The sequence below is a fragment of the Melozone crissalis genome, unplaced genomic scaffold, assembly GCF_028551555.1.
Source record: "Melozone crissalis strain CALT ecotype California unplaced genomic scaffold, PUWL_Pcris_2 ptg000018l_1, whole genome shotgun sequence".
Lineage (NCBI taxonomy): Eukaryota > Metazoa > Chordata > Aves > Passeriformes > Passerellidae > Melozone > Melozone crissalis.
Genome location: NW_026535796.1, coordinates 1218260 through 1236848, shown reverse-complemented (window position 1 = coordinate 1236848; position 18589 = coordinate 1218260). Strand labels below are relative to the sequence as shown.

Below are 18589 nucleotides of genomic sequence, written 5' to 3'. Positions count from 1 at the left end.
GGAAGAGAGTGATAGTGATGGAAGCGACAGAGCTTCAGGGTGTAAAAACTGAGAAGCAACAGTTGTAAAACATGAGATGGAAATAGGCAGAGCATCAGGGGAAAGTTAATATCCTTATTCTAGACTGAGTTCAGGGATGCAGTAAGTGCTCTGTGTGTGAGAGTTCTCTTAAATTTAGGGTTGCCTTCCTTTTTGGTGAATACAGTACTAAGCTGGTGCTGTAGCCAGAAAAGCACAAACACAGTTGTGGCAAACACTGTCACTACCACAGCTCACACAGATGAACACAGCACTATCAACCACTTGGGTTTAGTAAACACCAAACAACACTTTTACAGAAATACATCTACCTTGGAAACACAAATACCTACTATTGCTAAACAACTTTCAAATCCCAGATTACACAACTAATCTAAGAGGGTTTCATATTTCCACTGTAAAAGCTCACACCATGCAAATTTAGACAAGACACAAACTAGCTTTCACACTGAACTAAGTGACACTGGATTTATTTCAGCAACACATTTTCGTAATATATTCTTTTGAATCTAGTATTTCCTCTCATGATGAGACTTTTTTGAAGAAAGGATAAAGGTTTTAATATATTGCTAAAAAATCCAAACTAGTTTTATCATACTTGCACAACAATCCTAATAAAAACAAATACAAACTTACCCTGATTTTGTACTATCACATCAAATGGTAAACAAAAGGAAAATAAAATAATTAAAGACAAATATAAAACTAGGATTAAACTGAACTCAAAGGCATACAAAACCAGACAAATAATGTGTACTGTAATTTAATTCTGTAACTATAAATACATTTTTGTTAGCAGACACTGAACACTGCCCTCAGCCTGTTTGTGCACATGCAAGCAGAAATCAGAAAGATAAATGAGCAAATGGGGATTAGAGACAGCTATAAATAGAATTCCAGCTACCTGAATGCTTGGAACAACAAGAGCTCATTCTTTCTGCTGAATACAAGGTTTTGTAAGCAAACAGTCAGGCAGAATGTGTTTTAACCCACCCTCCTCCAATATCAGAGTGAAAAGCAATTCAGAGCAGCTCTGCCACTTTTTGATAAGGAGCATCTCAAGAAGGCAGCAAGGGATCTTTGACCCCTTGTGATAGTATTGCTTCCCATGTTCAGAACACCCCTCAGGATTCTGAACAATGGCGTGACAGCATCTTACTTGGGATTGTTCAAATGATAGATCTAGATTGTTTTAATTTCATTGAGTGGTAGAAAACAGAAGGTTCCAGGGAGACCTTAAAGCCCCCTCCAGTACCTAACTGGGCTGTGGAAGAGATGGAGAGGGGCTTTGGAAGAGCTAAGAAGGCAATTCCAAACTAAAAGTTTTCATTTGTTTCATAGAGACAGCTGCCTTTTAAGCAATCTGCAACATGCAGCCATAAATTATACTTTAAGTAATACCAGCACATTTTTGAAAAGCAGAATGTTTACAAGGAAAGCCACGATTTATCTGCAACTGCACGTCTTGCATTTCTTAAAGCAAGACAGTATGGATTATTTCACTTGAGAATGAAACTTGTGGCTGGTATTGAGAAATACCTATATTGCTCAAAGAACAGACCTTACCACTCCTTAGATATGACCAGACTAAAACTATTTATTCAACCAAGATGTGGTATGACTTTAAAGCACTGTAGAAAAGGGAAAATACCAGATCATAATAATATATGATTGCCTTCAGAGCAGCAGTCTGAAGAAAAACAGCTGAGCTTTCTGTTGTCCAGACAAACCCACATTCCATTCTGACTTTTCAAACCAGCACACTGCTGGTTTTCATTAGCAGCCACCAGGCATTATTCTTATTAGTTAATAGAACTTAGGTACTGCAAGAAATCCCTCTCAAAGGGAAAATTAGCACCCTTGCTTTTCAACATTTACTGTCTGTCTTCAGAAAGCAAGGAAAGTCTGACCTTCATCAGTTTTTTCACAGCTGAACAGAACAGAAGCAGCAGAAGTTGAAGGTATATGGCTCACCATTGAAAGAAAAAATGCAAGGAATGCCTGATCCTACTTATTTGAGTGTTTCCTGTATTTCCATATAAGCAGCAAGTCAGAATTTCTACCCATAGCAATATCTCTTTTTCACCTATGATTAGTCTTTGCTTCATCTGTTCCAAGTCTGGAAACAACAAAGCATGCAAACAGAAACTCCAAAGGTGAGCAGCCAACTAAAGGTTTTCTGGAATAGAGTGAAAAAGTTCTCTTGACTAGGAAAGGGTAACTGCAGACAAGGTGCCATAAAAAAAGAAATATTCACAACTGATTAAAAAAAAATTGAAGAAACCAGGGCAATGTGGTGCAAATAAAAAGATTTCAACAGACAATCTTAAACAGAAGTGAAAAAATTAGTGAAGAGAGAAGTTGCCAGCAGCTGCAACACAAAGGGACAGAGAAAAGAGCTGGCAAATTCATACACAGGGAAGGATGTCTGCCCACAGCATCTCGTGCTTCCCTTCTGTCAATTCCTCCACAATCTGGAGCAAAAAACAGCCAAGGACAACTTTGGGAAATCTCCCATATGAATTAAAGATATTTATAATTTATTACATTTAATACCTCCCAAAGCAGGTATGAAATTTAACAAATTCCCCCTAAACTTATTATGAGTCCACTTCTATCTCCAAATGTCTTTATTACAGCAGTCCAATTTTAAGTTTTCAGCTTAAATTCCTTTCAAATTTACCATGAGCTATGCTGCTATTAATGTTCTGGAAAAATAGTAAAAAAAAAAGATAAGATCTACAGAGGCTTATTAGCCATAGCACCATATTAGGCAAAAATCCCCCAAAACCAAACTAAAAAATAAAACCACAGCATTTTTAAACAAAGCAACACATGAATAACACAGTATTAAAAATATTTGATAACTTACTTTTTCTGCATTTTCCTGTTTTTCTCTGCCTGACCTCCAAGTTTGCTGAGGCCTAATGCATCCTGAGAGGAACCATCTGCTTCCCCCAGGCCACCTACGAAAAACCCCAAACTCAAGTCACTCTCAATTTAATGCTTTGCAATATTACTGATCAGGAATGTGTAAAACCCAAGCCCCAGGCCATCTCTCACTGTGTAAGAAAAAGCAAACCAACCTTGTCCTAGAGCTTCCTTGCTTCCCTGTCCAGGTCGTCCCTTTTCCTTCTTGCCAAACAGGCGGCCAATGGAGGATTTGATCCCCTTCTTTTTGGGGGCCTTGTGAAGGGAATCTTGGCTGCTGTTACTGCTACTGGGATTACTGGTTTGGCCATCTTGTGAACCTGTTGAACTGTACCCAAAAAAAAAAGTCATAAAGGAGCCCATGTACAGCAAATTCATCAGAGATAAGTTCAGAGGTCTCTGCAACTTAACAGAAGTTCAGTAGCTCACTAATGACATTTAATTTCATTTAATTTTATGAATTATGAAAAGAAATGTTGATGGCACAAGTTCTTAGCTGAAAGGGGCAGACAAAGTTCAAAATGCTTGAGTGGAATCCATCTCAGATACTTAGGTACTTTGAAAAGAGTTCTTTGAAAAGATCTGTCAATCAAAGCGGCAATTTTGCAAGTTATTTCTCAATTTATAGCTAAATAAAAACTTAAGGAGTTAAGAGTTACATTTTTCATATCCCAAGCATGAAGATGACTTAATACAGACTTTGAGTACCAAAAGCATTCCCATGAGGTCACTTCCAAGCATTAACAAAATCTACATTCCTAATGTTTATGTAACAGTCACCCATTTATGTGTTCACACTCCTGACTTTGAGAAACACTTGAACACTCACACTAAAATCCTACAGGCTGAACAGCTCTGCGGTTTGGGGTTTTACCCTGATGCTGGAACACTGAATTGCTGGTAGGTGTAAGTGATTCCCAGCTCACTTACTTCCTGATGTCCCTGATATCTTCGTGGCTCACAGTGTGCAGAGCTCCCTTCTGGACTCTGTCCAGGCGCAAGGAGCGGGGTGAGGAAGGCGGCGATGTCTCACATTTTATGGTGGTTTTGTCGTCTCGTACCTCTTCTCTGGAAGCTGGAGACTGATGGGAAAGGAAGGAAAACTTCAGGGGAATGCCAAAACATGAAGGCAATACCAACACTACACAAAACAGCGAAAGGAAGAATCTTATTTTAGTGTTAAAGGATCACTCTTGCCCTTACCATTCTGCAGTTGCCTATTTTTCGCTTGATTTCTTTCTGAATTTCTTGTTACCTTCAGTGACAAATGACTAAATTCATGAAATGAGAAAGTAGCACTTATCTTTTATTCATTTATAGGGCTAAGAACTAAAGTAATGCCTTCAGCACCATAAAATTAATATACCTGTCCCCAGTTCAGCACCATAAAATGAATATACCTGTCCCCAGTTCAAGCAAGTGCAAAGACAGAATAACTAAAGAGACCTGTGGAAAGAATTATTAGCAAGATTATTGACTCTGTGAAGTCAGTTTCTACACACCTGTGGCTACAAAAGTTTGAGTAACAGAAAGACTAACTTGTATGTGCACTGACAGCTTTTAAAATTCAGCACTGATGCATGAAGACTACAAAGCAGTGGTTGCAAACATAAAGCAGCACAGCAGTCCTCCACACCAGCAAAAACAGGCAAACAAACACAAAAACCCACAAAACAAACCCACACTTAGGCTAAAATGATAAACCATAATCTTGTTTTGTTTCAGAGCTACCCTGCAAATGCTTTATGTTCCTGTTATCCACTAATGAGTCTGGGAACAGGGAGGGAGATGGAGGGGCACACCATGAAATAAACTAAAGATTTTTACCTTTCTACGGTGTTTCCTTAAATCACTAGGCTGACAGATGCATGCAAAGAAAAGAAATTTGGAAAAGCTGTATTTATTGTAAACTGTAGCACAGACTAAGATAACTAGTACAGACAAAACACCTTGGGGAGAATATCAACAACAATTACAACAATGGCACAGAGAGATACTGGGTATGAAGTACTCCTTAGATCACAGATTAGTAAATGTTTCCCTGAAGTGAGGAAAAGGAAGTAAAAAATAAACACTTAGTTGGTTATCTACCAAAGTACCAGAGATGTTTGAGTGTGTTAGCACAAAATATGTGTAGCAAAAAACCCCAATAAAGTGTGGGGGTTGCAAGGTGTTGCTTTGAAAAGGTGAGAACTTGCTTTGAACCTCCAGGTCAGCTATAGGAGCCTTAATAAATCACCTGCACTCATCCCTCCTCAGAACCCTGGGATTCCTGCAGCTGTTTCCTACACTGCACAAAAAGCAGCCAAGACTTTAATAATGTCAAAGAGTGCCAACAACAGCCAATTTCTATACAGTAACAGGATTCTGTTCTTTTTCCAGCTTTCCAGTGCTGGAATGTTTGAGCAGGAATTCACCACCACTTTTATTTTATCCTCCATGCACTGTAGCTCACTCCCCAGGGAGTGCTCACCTCTGCCAGTGCACAGAGCAAGAGTTACACAAACAGTTTGTTCAGACTGATGCTGACAAAAGTTAAATTTAGATAATTTGTTTAATAGCTCTCATTATTTAAAAAGCCTGTAACCAAAAATAAAGTTGGTCCTCTTTGAAGTGGGACAGGGGGGAGAGATGTTGTTTCCCCTCCCACAAAGGATAACTTTTAATTGTTTTTTATTTAGAATACATGTAAATTTTGCAGCATTAATATGGAAAGTTTTGTTCAATCTGACTGTAGATTACTACATTACTAAATCATAAGTTCACTGAATCATAGAAGGGACCTTTAAGGATGATCTAATTCCTCCTCAAGTTCTTGACAAGGCACTGCAGACTCATTTTACCATTACTGGATCTTTCATCCATTAAATCTGATGAGCATAAAAATGAAAGTGTTCACCACATGGAATGAACTGCTCACAAGGACTGCACAAGAGAGCTGTAGGCTTCACCATTTATCATGTTGATGCTTTTTAATCATGAGGGGCTTTCAACTGACTGAGCTGCATAACCACTGGCATTAAACTAATTTGCATACATGATCAAAACCTAATGCAACTCTCTATTAAAACGTTGGAAGACATGGCAGAACTCAGTCTAATAATCCATGATAGCTCTTCCTAAAGTTTCTAGAAAGCTCTTGTTCTCTAATTCTTGATTTCAAGCTTTCACAAATCATTGCCAGGTACAACACTCATCAAATACAGTCCAAACACCAGATCAAGTGACTTCAATGCACAATTAGGACCGAAAGGGAACTTAATTACAGTTCACTTTCTTCAATTGCATTGGATTTCAGACCAGACACAATTCTCCTGATCTAGTTTTGGGGAAAAGAGCTACTTAAATTTGTATATGGTTTTCTGCATGAGAAGTATTTAGTTTAACTAATAATTGCGAAATGTTAGAAGATGAAACACTCCACAATCTGAATTTTGATAGTTTTTTGTTTAGAAGACTGCTTGTCCCTAGACATATGGCTAGAGCTAGTACAATTATTTTTATTTTAATGCAAAGAAGGCAAAACTATTCCCATTTATGAAAAAATACTTCTTGGTGTATGTGCACATTAATTTTAGGAAGTCAGCAAAACTACTTAGCTGAAATACTTGGTTTTAACTGTTCGTTTTATTTAACATTTATGTAAAACAAGAAGTGGGGAGATTTGTATCCTAATTTTACAGATGTGTTTACAGGCATAAAGCAGCTCCTAGAAGGATTAATCTTCCTCAGCAGTCATAGGAATGTCAAAAGAAGGAAAACATCTTTCTCTACTCTCTCAACTCCTAAGACTAAACTACTTTATCAACCACAAGGTCTAACAGGTATTTCCTTTACCTATCGGGCTTTAATAGCTTAAAACAGGACACTAGCACTCATTAATATTCAAACAGCAGTGATACCATCCCAGTCTTCAAGATTAATATGCAAATCACTTTTTAGCTGACTGTTTACTGGAATACTGGACTGCTAAAAATAAAGTTTAAAGCAGATGGAGAAAGTGGTTGAAAAGAAAACATTATTTCTTCTAGAAAGAGGAGTCTGAAGACAGACCATAACAACAGAAGGAATAAATACTTAGGCACGAGATGTTGACCAAATAATAGACTCGAGCTCTGAACGTTTTTCCTAATCATTATGTATCTTACACTTTTTATAGAAGTTGAAAGGAAGCAGTAGAAAAACCTAGAGAAAGGAAAAATACAGCTGAGTAAGCAGGAGAGGAAAGAACAGCGCACCTCCTAGAGAACAGGAGCGCTCCGAGGAGGAGCCTGCGCGTTACCCACCAGAGTCATGATGCCCAGCCTGTCCACCTCCCGGGCGGGGCTGTGCGGGACGCGGCGCGGCGTGGAGCGGCCGCTGCCGGGCGGGGAGGAGCCGGCCAGGGCCCCGCCGAGCGCCACCGAGCCCAGCGAGCGGAACCGGCCGTGCGCCTCCAGGCTGCCGCTGCCCACGCGGCTCTCGATCTCCTCCGCGCGCTGCTCCGTGTTCTCCTTCTCCTCCTGGATCAGCCTGAGGGAAAAACAGCCTCACAGGGATGTGACATTCCAACAGGGACTGTCATCGGCACATTTCCTTACAAATCCCTTTGCCAGGATTTCTTCTCCTGGGAAGCTGAGAAGCCTCAGAGAAAAATGATAACAACATTATCTCATTTGCTTCTCCTGTGTTTTGCTGCTTTGGAATGTGGTTTGGAGATTCTTTATCCAACAGGTGGTTGTTTGATTGGTTTCATGTGATTGTTTTAACTTAATCACCAATCATAGGGTAAAGGCTGTGTCAGGACTCTGGCAGGAGTCATGAGTTTTCATTATCATTCTTTGTAGCCTTCTGTCTGCACCCTTTCTCTATTCATATTGTATAATTTCATATAGTGCCCCTATCCTACAGTGCCCCTATCCTTCAGTGCCCCTATCATAAAATAATTAGTCTTCTAAGAACATGGAGTCAAATTCATCATTCCTCCCCTCATCAGGGGACCCCAGAAAACACCACCAAGGACCACGCAAACAGAAGCAGCACTTAGCAGAAAAATGTGAGGAAATTACCATTTTTCAGCATATTTTTATCAAAAGTTCCACAGCAGACAGGCCATACCTGATCTCTTTGTTGATTGCATCCAACTGTTCCTGCAGCATTATGGCCAAAGTCTGAGCATCAGCCTGACCACTTGGTGACAGCAGATCGACTGAGCTGAAAATGGTCTCCCTGTCGTCCTCCATGTCAGACACATCCACATCACTCTCAAATGCTTGTGCCACGTTTGCCAACACACTGGCTTGCTGGGCCCGCTCCCAATCCTGCTCATTCAGGGTCTGAACCTACAAGAATCCATTAAAGAAATAAATCCAAGCTCTAATGGAAAAAGCATGACATCTCTACTACTTATCAAGATGTTTAAAATAATTTATGTAAGTCCACTTACATGCTGAATGCATCCATCAAGACAGCAATGTTTAGAGAAATGTAAAAAAAAAAGCTATAATGTAGGAGGCTTTAAACTTCATTTAACTGCAAGACGCAGAACACACATTTAATTACAGTAGAATTTTGCTATCAATTCCATGGGAACTATGGAATCAGTTTAATATAATGGGCACTCATGCATCCTGAAAGGAAAATGGAAACTGCTTGCAGAACAGTAGTGTGTTAGATTAGAATGTACAGACACAAAAGTAGGACTGCTTCAAATTGTGCTTTACAGGCTTGTCAAAATTAAAAAAAAAAAAAAAAATTAAAAAAAAAAATAGGAGCTCCAAACCATAATCTTGCAACTATTTGCTAACAATTAAAAAGACCAGCAGCTGTTCATGAGTTGGTAAAACAGGATCTATAAAACTCAGGAGTTTTTTGCCAGGTCCTCCCAATTCTAAAACCTCCTTGCACCTGATCAGCCTCATGCACTGAACAAATCTGTGTTGTTATCTGCGTTTTCCCTCCTCACCTTGGAAGGCTCGTCCCTGAGAGCAGCCAGCCGCCCCTTCTGGGGCCGCCTCAGCACAGAGGAGGAGCTGTAGGAGTCTGTGTGACTGTCCCCCACAGAGGAGGATGGCACAGGGAATCTGAAATCTGCTCTGCTGCAACACAAAACAAACACTTCATCTTTACCAAGGGAGAAAGAACCAAAAAAGAAAAAAATCACCCAAAAGGATTTCTCTTGTCCCACCACTGCCAGTTGTTTTTAAGCAGTATAAAAATTGTTTTACATGCTCTATAAAACTGAATTTATAGCTATGACTGAAATATTTTTATTTATAATCTACAAGATAGTATTTAGCACAGTGACCTTAAAGAAAATAGGAAAAAAACAAACTTCTGCTGCTACCTATGATGAAGTGATGTGGCTCTGAGCCTCACTTGGTCGTTTTCAGCCCTCAATGCATCAACATTTATTACAAGTTGATCCTGGAAAAATAAATAGAAAAAACATATCATATGCTTTTTTTAAAAAAAATTAGTGTCAAATACAAATTTATAAACTCACATCTAGGTTTTTTATCTAATTTCTCTGAAAGTCAGAAATAACAGATTTTAAGATACAGGCTTCACCTATGTAAACATTGTTTTTGCTACACACAATACAGCATTGTCACAAAAGGGCTTCCCAGAATAATTCTGCTGCCTCTTTACCCTGACTCTGGTAATGACAATATGTATTTTAAAAACAGCTATTAGTTCAGATGCTACTAAGTTTATTATAATTAAGTGATGATGAGAAAGAAGATGATTTGTTCAAGCTTTCTACACAGAAGCATCTAAAAGCATTCACTTTTAACTTGGACATTTTTACATGCTCTAGAAACTCTGAATTTAACAGCAGAGAAATACATGAATGTGAAAACAACAAAAGCCTAAATAAAATAAAAAGTGGCTGATAGTGAACATCTGTAATGAGGGACTTGTCATTTCCAGGACAAGCAGAATATAAGCTGCTATTGCTGAGGAGCAGCCAAGACTAATAAGTATTTCTCCCTTTGCTCCACAGCTCTTAAAACTTTTAAAAAAATGTTAGCAGTTGCACAAGCATTTTGTGATATTCAATGCCTTGAGAACACCTTATGGCAAAATACCCAACATTAAAAGTATTTCTCATTTGGTTTTGCTGTTCAAGGTCACATGTACAACAGTATAAAAATTCTACACAACCTCCAAACTTTGTCCAATTGCCAACATATCCAGGCCCTTCACATATTCAAAAGTGTGTTAAGTCTTGGGCTAAAAGGTTATGTATTATCTATAAAATCCCCCTAAAACTGTGGCACACAATACCATAAAATAAGCAATAACAACTCCTTTCTCTTAAACAGAGCAGGAAATGTTAAGTCTTATGAGGAATTAAAATCTGATCCTGCTATGTAGCAAGGCAGCAATTAAGTTCCAAGATAATATTTCAGAAATGCAGTCTACCTTTTCATGCTGAAGTTCTTCTATTTGTTTTTTTGCATTTTCAATTTCTCGTAGAAGTGAATTCTGAAATTAAAGGCATCACAAATTAAGTTTCTCAAAAGCTTTACACACTTAAACCATAACGATGATGACTATCAAAAAAAATGCAGTCAACACTACACAAATGCATCTTAAATTACACATCCTTGATTGCTTCCATCATTTCACTTTGATTATAGTTGAAGGTTTATCCTTCCAGGTGTACAGCCTGCTAAATAATGGATTTAGTAATAGTACTGGTTCCATAAATCTTTAATAGCAATAGCAGCCTTTTAAAGCTCCATTTCACAGTCTAACTAGTAAAAAAAGGAAATAATTATGGAATCATTAAAAGTAATTCAAGAAAGAGCACATGATCAGAACTAAGTCTTAATGTTACCTGAATGTTTCTTCCCAACTTAGCATAAAAGAATGAGCTGGAAGTCTCAACAAGAACACTTTTCTAGAAGCTGTTAACTACAGTAAAGGACAAGCAGATTTTCCTCATTATTTGCAAATGTAGTTATGGTTTGGAAGATAAGAGGGAGTCAGGGTCAACCCTGAGACATCGCCTATTATTCAAACATTATGCATGAATGCAAGAGGAAGCAAACATTCAGTACAAGTCTGGAAACACCATTTGTGTTCCAAAGCATTTTATTGTCACGACTTTAAAACCAAAGACACTCAGCTTTTCCTGAAACATTTCCCCAGATGGTCATTTCACCCTCTAGTAAAAGAAACGAAATATATTTTAATCCAAGACCAAGCAACTCAAAGTCAGCACCAAGCAAAGTGCCACTTTAGAAGACATTGCTTTGCTGGATGAAGAATAAGGGATCTAACTTCAAGCTGTGCATGGAAGAATAATCCAAAAGGATCTAAGATCCAAAAGCAGAAGGGAAGAGAAGAAGTGAAAAGTGTGTCAGAAGAGATGAATTGAGTGCAGGGAAAGCTCCAATACATGCACTGACAGTGCAGGAAAAGCTCATTTACATGCATATAACCAGTCCCAAAATGAGCTACCTGAGAAGAAAAGCAAATTGCAGGAATCCATCCAGCAATTGCAATGACTCAGAGGAATTGCTACAGCCAAAAGCAGTGGGAAACAAAGAAACTGAACTGGAAAGGTCAAAGTTCCAATGCTTTAGGCTTCCTGTATTACACTGGATGAGCCTATTTATGCAATCTGCACCAGTCGAATAAAGGATAAAGCTTCTTAAAAGCTGCCTTCTCAACACCACTGTGCAGTGCCCAGGGACAATCTCAAAAATTATTTTTAAGGTTTTTCAAAATCCACACTAAAAAAGAGCCTTAACAGCAACTACTTACTAATAAGGGGTTTGTGTTTATTTGCTGAAGTTTCGGACATGTTGCAAAAGGCACAAATCATGACAGAATTACACATTCATTACTGGAATGTTACCTTGTCTTCCAGGGCAGCCATCCTCTCCTTGAGATGAAGCTGGAGCCTTTCATTGGATTCAGACAGGAGCTTATCAACAGTTTCTGACAAACGTTTATTATGCTCTTCATTCATCTTCTCTCTCTGTCTAGCCTGAGATACAAAGAAGCTGCTGAAAAAACTTCAGATTTGCAATATCTCTAACAATTTCCAGGTTATGAAGGCAGCAAGCTTTCTTTAATCCAAATGCATTTTTTTTAACAGCAATATTTTCACACATGCAGAGGAACATTGCATGCGCCTCCAGGGCTCTGTAAAGGGAATCTAAGGGACACTTCAGTCTTCAATAAGTGACCCAAGATCAGAAGTTCAAAAATCCAAGCCTACATTAAAAAAAAAAAATTAAAAGGCACAATTCAGAATGGATTCCATTATCTGTAACCCAGGAACCAATTTTTCCATGGTCATTTAATTCACCAAGTTTCTTCAAACTTTTATTGGAGACTTTCAGCACATTCTCCTTGAGATTTAAGGTTAGCCACAGTACAGTGACTCACTAGCAGCCAGCCTAAACTCTAGATTTAAAATAAAGCTGAGAAACAAAGAGGATTAGGTTCTTGCTTTCAGCTTTTTATCTTTGTCAAAATGATGTGCAGTACCCTTTGCAGTTCTTGATTCTTCTCTTCAAGCTGTGCCTCCATCTGTCTCAGCCGCTCCTCGATATTGCCGTGTCTCTCCTCAGCCTGTCAATTTGAGAGCAAAATTAGAATTTGGGTGGGTTTTATAGGCTCCAAAAGCACAGAAACACTGAGGCACAGGAATATTTCTAACATGCTTTGCACAACTGCCATTTATGATAAAGGACAATGCAGAACAGATGCTTTTCTGTCACCAAAAGGACCTTGCAAGAGTTCAGATGGGAAGTGGCAGAATGATGACACCTCTCACCCCTACGAGTTCCATCATGAATCAACTACTACTACTTGCAAACAAGCTTGCAACAGCAAAGTTCATTCATATCCCCAAGAAATAAAACAAAAATAATAAATAAAAGTCAAGACTGAGTGCATTTTCAGCTTCTCCTCACTAGCCTGGGCAATGGGACCCTTTGTTAGTAATCATGGCAAAGCAGAAAGCAGCAAGCAGAGACAAGGACTAAGATACAAATTCTACCTTCCTAAGCTTGGTGGCAAGTTCCAAAACTTTAGCATCTTTAGCAGCAGAGCTCCCAGGAGACAAAAGGTCAGACTACAGAGCCAGTTAGGGACAGGAAAGATAACAGGGAAAAAAATGAAACTAAGGCTTTGAAAGAAAACATGCACACACATACTTGAAAAGGCTCATTTGCAGTTAACTAAATATAATGCTTTAGATTTCATTACTCCATTTGCAGCCCTCTAAAAATCCTGGTATTTGGTAGCACCACAACTTCTCTCTCTCCCCACTTGCTTCACTTAGGAGTGTAAGAAATTTAGGTTCATGTTTAGAAGACTCTATGCCTATTATTGAATAATTTTAATAAAAAGTACCAAAATAATAATTCAGGGAGATATTTTTATGATGTAGAATAGTTAACAGAAAACCCACTTGAGTTCCAAAAAGCAGAAACTTAAAAAAGAGATTAAAATTTTTTAAAAAAAGAAAGAGTAAATCAGAGTGTCTTCAGAGAGATTAATGGAAAAAAAGTAGGAAATAAACATTTTCTGTAAAAAATTTGGAAAACTGGAAATCAAATGTAACCAAACCAACACTAGGAACAGATTTCCTGCAGTGGGACACCAGTGGAGGAGGGAGTCTGGAGGACACTGTGCCACCACCTCACCTTTGTAAGTGCTGCCACTCTCTGTGCCAGCTCAGCCTCCACCTCTGGCAATGTCTCAGCTTTTCTCAGGGTCTGCTGCAGCTTTTGCTCAGCCAGTTCCAGTCGCTCTTGCAGTTGCCTGTTCTTATCTTCACTCTGCACAGGGTCATGGCCAGCAAGTGTTGAGGGTTAGAGAAACGATTAGTTAGAAAGTGGTTGGCTAAACAGCCATTTCTGGCTTATAAAGCTGGACTATTTTATGTCAAGCATTTCTCAAACTTCCTCTCCCACTAAGGCAATAGTCTGTAAAAACCACTACAAGCTATGCAAATCTTAAAAGTTTAGCTCAGAATGAGTAATTTTCACCCACAAAACTAAAGATGCTTGGATACACACACAGTAACTTTAAAATCCACAATTAATAAGGACAACAGCCCTGCTGCCCAAGATAAAGTGCACTAAATTTCTCAAAACCATTTCCCCTTCCCAGTAAAGCTGTCTCATCTTTATTCCCAGGGTAAAAATCTCTGCAATGTATGACTCCAGCTCCTGAAAAACAATCACTAATAACAGCACATTACAGCTGATATTCATCTCCCTAAAAGCAAAGTGCTTGAGCACAGCATGAACATTAATTATCTCCATTAGCTTTATGCTGAGCAAAATGTACTTCATCTCATTTGAAAGCACAACCTGTCGGTGCATGGAGTCTTTAGTGGCAATTTCATTTTCAAGTTTATCATTGAGGTCGTGCACGGATGTAGCTTCACGTTGTGCAGCGAGGTAGCGTTTCTCCAGAGTGGTGATCCTCTCCTCCATGTCCTCCTTCTGGGCCAGAGTCTGGGCAGGACACACAACACAAGCCAGAATGTGAGAGATAATTTCAAGTAAAATAATTTCAAATTTTTTTTTTAAATCAGGCTATTTTTCTCAGTAAAAAATAAAGTGGAAAGAAATGGCTTTTTAAAACAGTTAATGATTAAAAAACACTGGTCTTTATTACCTTACACCACAGATCTGCTACTTTCCAATGGAACACACAGAGCAAATCTTGACTTGCTGGGGATGGTCAGAGTATTCTGGGATTTAATTAAGCTCCCTTTCTATCTAATAAGAATATGTGGTACCCTGGAGATTAGGGATTCAGCAGTGACAGGAACTGTCAACCACACCACTGAAATTAAAGGGATTCCTCAACCAAGTGCATCTTTTAAAAAAGGAAGCAAGAGTAATAAGCTAAGCATGTATGACAAGATCAAACATCTCTTCCAGAACATGCTGAAGTTGGCAATGTTAAATTCCAATCTATTAATGAAATATCTAGTTAGTCATAGGTTTATCCTGAAGACAGATTTTTTTTAAGTGGACAATGGGACCCTTTGGTCTTCTAAACAAAAAACAGATACCCATCATGTTCTAAAAAACCATTTTCTTCTTATCTATCAAACCAAAGACTTTCAAAAACATAAAGGTTCAACTGAGCACCAGTGAGACTAAAATTTTATGAAAATGGCATTTGTGACTCCCCAAATCCTGACAGTTCCTTCCTTACCTCTCGTACATCCCTCTGTAACTTTGTGTTCATTTCTTCAGATTTGATTAAGTCTTTCCTTGCTGTGTCTAGATCTTCTTCCAGCTCTGTTACTCTGCTGGACAAAGCAGTGAGGCGTTCTTTCATTTGTGTCTGCTCTTTGTTTTGCTTATCTATGATGTCTTGGAGTTCAATCACTTTAGCAAGGTTTTCATCGTGGCATAGTGAACCATCAGAGGATCTCTATTAAACAGGAAAAAAGTGTATTAGCATGATGCAAATTAGATTGAAAAACAAATTGCTACTCACCTGTAAGCATCCCTCCCCAAAGATAATTTTATTATTGAACAGACTGCAAAAGCTGAAATTTCAGTAACTATGACTTTTTAACTAGATGATCATACAAAAATATTTCATTATGGTTTAAAATTAAAACGTTATAGTTAATGATTAAAGCCCATATGTCTGCTAAGCCAAGTAAATAGCTGTACCTTCCCATTTGTAGTTGGTGTATTTTCCTGTTCATGATTTATATCCAGCATCCCATCTGGAAGTGTTTTCTTCTGATTATTTTGCTCTTTCAGAATCATTAACTGAAAGAAAAGTTTACAGACACATGTTTCAAGCCAATTCCTTTTTCACTAATAATATAAGGAACAGCTGCAAAAGCAAAGGAGCAAAACAACAATTACTGATTCTACTGCCAGGTATGTATTAATAAAATCTGGCACAGGCACTCAAATACCTTATGCCACTGCAAACCCTTATTTTAAAGGCACAGGAACTCTTTTTGTTAGTTTGGTTGGGGTTTTTTGGTTGGGTTTTTTGGGGGCAAAGAAGGTGTCATGAGGTTGAGGTTTGGTTTTTTCCTCTCCTGCTTTTTCAAAGCAGCTAAGTTAAAACTTAACAATTATTCCATCTGGCAAGAAATCAAAAGGAAGAAGTGAAAGTGAAACTTAATAAATTACTCTGTACAAATATTGACTGAAACACCCACAATGGACACATGAAGTCTTCTTTTAAGACAAACTTACCTCTTTATGAGTAGTACCTAGTTCTTCTTCCAATAAGCTACACCTTTCAAGTGCTACTCGTAATCTCTCCCTTACCTGAAAGGGTAATTTCAAATTACTTGAAATCATTCAAGTCAAAAAGAAATCAATTTTACTTGATGCCATGCCTTTACAGACAATAAATGACACTGTTTCCATTACACTTAGAAACCTTCTTAATCTGGAGTCAGTCCTAATTACAACACATGCTACCAAAAAAATAACCAAATAATATTTCTTTTATAATCTAGCTTTTCCTTTTTTCTGTGATAATTAACATGAACTGTATGTTTAGGCACTAAAGAGCTAAACATACCCAGAATTTGCTTGTCCTTCTGCAAGGCACAGACTGTGTTTGCTCATTTACAACATGAAGGAAAAGTAAAATTCCACTTAAAAATCATTTGTCAGATTTTATATACAAGGGTCACAAAGACAGGTAAACTGGAAGTTGGCAACAAAATTTACAGTGAACTTAAGCGGTTGCATATCCTGCTGTTACTATCAGGCACAACTGAAGGGAGGAGTTCTTTTAATTCAGATTTCTATCCCAGTGTAAGCAGATTCCTCTCTAGTCTATTTCTTTTATTAGATAATCAAAAGGATAAATCCTGATGTTGTACAGGTAAGCAGCTGTGTGCATTCCTACAGCAAATATGCTGCTACTGAACCATGCTGAGTTTACATTAACACAGTTAATGAAGTGCTTGAATAAACCACAGCACCTTGCTTTAGTTAAGTGCAGTACCTTAATTTACGAGAGCATTTACCAATGTAGTTACACTGCAGAGATTTCTACAATTCCAGTACAAAAACTGCCTGGCCCACACAAAGGAAAGAGGATGAAAAGGTGTTAGGTACAATACTTCATTACCTTTTCATCAAGGGCTTTGTGGTGCTCAAATAAGGATTTTAGTGCTTTGAGAACTTCTACTTCACTAGAAACTCCTGCTGGAGACTGAGCTTGCCTCTTCACAACAGTCATCCTGAGGGATCGCTCATGCCTGGAGACAAGACACTCCAAGTGTTCCAGTAATAGCTAAAGCAAAAGGAAAAAAATAAGGAATAATGTTTATTCCTGTTCTGTACAGCTGCAGAAAACTCTGTCTCCTAGAACAGCAAGTGTAGAGTTCTAAATATCAAATTTCAGAGACAAAGGATATTGTATAGAGCGTAAGGACTGTTTTTAACATTTCAGCTGTATTAGCAGTGTGAGCTGCTCAAACACATCACCACAACCTGCCCACTCTGCTCCTCTGATCCCAAAGCTGCAGGATTACAAAACTTTAACAACAAGAAATCTGGATGGCAGATAGCAGTGCAGTCTTACAAGCTTTTCCTGATTCTGCACAGCAGCACTTGGAGCTGTGCACAAGCTGCCAAACCCTCTTGATCAACACACACATCTGCACTTCCATGGAGATTCATGTACAAGTATCAGGGGAAAAATACTTTTAGCTTTTCAAATTCAACATTTGTTTTCCTCCTTGTAGCTGGATGCTTTAAGAATGGTGAGCTTGGAGAAGACAAGGAACTGACCCTTGTGTTATTCCTTTCTGCTTTCAGTTCAGCAATTTCTTCTTCCCTTTCAAGCAGCTGCTCCCTGCATACATTCAGCTCTTTTGTGAGCGCTGCAAATTCCTGAAACAAACCAGACAGAAATATAAGCACATCAAATATCAGCACACAGTGAGAGTGGATTCATATGAACACTTGACAGTCCCTTGAAGCATTCATTTCAGATGTGCAAAGCCAATACAACTGTACAGTCATACTGAGCCACCTTCAACTCAAACATTTAAAACCTTTATGCTGCCAGCTTGTAAAGACAAACGATGTTTGACCAGAACTTTGAAAACTTGTTTGTGTCTCAAGGCAATATAATTGCCTTGAGTTGGGGTTTCCCTGGTAAGCTAAAGGAAAAACATATTTGTAACATGCTTTGTTATAGTTTCAAAGAGTTGTTAGTTTTGTGAGTCTTGGTTTGTTGTTTTTTTTTAACAACTGTTGAGGGAGACATGAAAAAACAGAGCACTAAGCACAGCAAAATAAGGAAACCAACAAACATGACGTATTTCAAGTCAGTATTTAATTGTGAGCAACAATGAATAATTCTAACATATACCACATTACAGCTAAATACAGGAATTTCATTCAAGCCTTCCTTCCAATCTCACAAAAGGGAATGAAGCAGCCCTTTCCCTATAGTTCTGCCAGAAATCTCTGAGGATTAGAATCAGAAATTTATGAAAGCAGAGCCCGGGGGCTCAAAGCCCTCACAAGGCTCATCCTTCAAATTCAATAAAGATTTCACCAAACAAAACCCAACCAAAGTGAAACAGTACAGAGTGAAGTGTCAACAGGGAACAGGAGTGGAGCTAACTAACATCACTTTCTGCATGCTT

At 38.4% G+C, this 18589-nt stretch overlaps 1 protein-coding gene across 6 annotated transcripts in view; it reads right to left on the bottom strand.

The window, feature by feature from the left end:
• PPFIA1 (PTPRF interacting protein alpha 1) overlaps positions 1–18589 on the bottom strand; it is a 53296-nt gene that overhangs the window by 14779 nt on the left and 19928 nt on the right. For 2 of the 6 annotated variants that reach the window (XM_054275042.1, XM_054275046.1), the window contains exons 3-21: positions 17724–17825; positions 17059–17223; positions 16167–16241; positions 15624–15725; positions 15154–15375; positions 14295–14441; positions 13623–13757; positions 12974–13048; positions 12460–12543; positions 11822–11953; positions 10378–10440; positions 9296–9375; positions 8915–9047; positions 8068–8291; positions 7257–7482; positions 4798–4827; positions 3901–4052; positions 3126–3298; positions 2912–3005 (exon numbers count right to left, since the gene is read on the bottom strand). In XM_054275042.1, coding sequence (XP_054131017.1) covers positions 2912–3005; positions 3126–3298; positions 3901–4052; positions 4798–4827; positions 7257–7482; positions 8068–8291; positions 8915–9047; positions 9296–9375; positions 10378–10440; positions 11822–11953; positions 12460–12543; positions 12974–13048; positions 13623–13757; positions 14295–14441; positions 15154–15375; positions 15624–15725; positions 16167–16241; positions 17059–17223; positions 17724–17825 — 2414 coding nt within the window. The remainder of the gene's footprint in view (positions 1–2911; positions 3006–3125; positions 3299–3900; positions 4053–4797; positions 4828–7256; positions 7483–8067; positions 8292–8914; positions 9048–9295; positions 9376–10377; positions 10441–11821; positions 11954–12459; positions 12544–12973; positions 13049–13622; positions 13758–14294; positions 14442–15153; positions 15376–15623; positions 15726–16166; positions 16242–17058; positions 17224–17723; positions 17826–18589) is intronic. The other 4 variants (XM_054275043.1, XM_054275044.1, XM_054275045.1 and 1 more) reach the window with 4 other exon arrangements.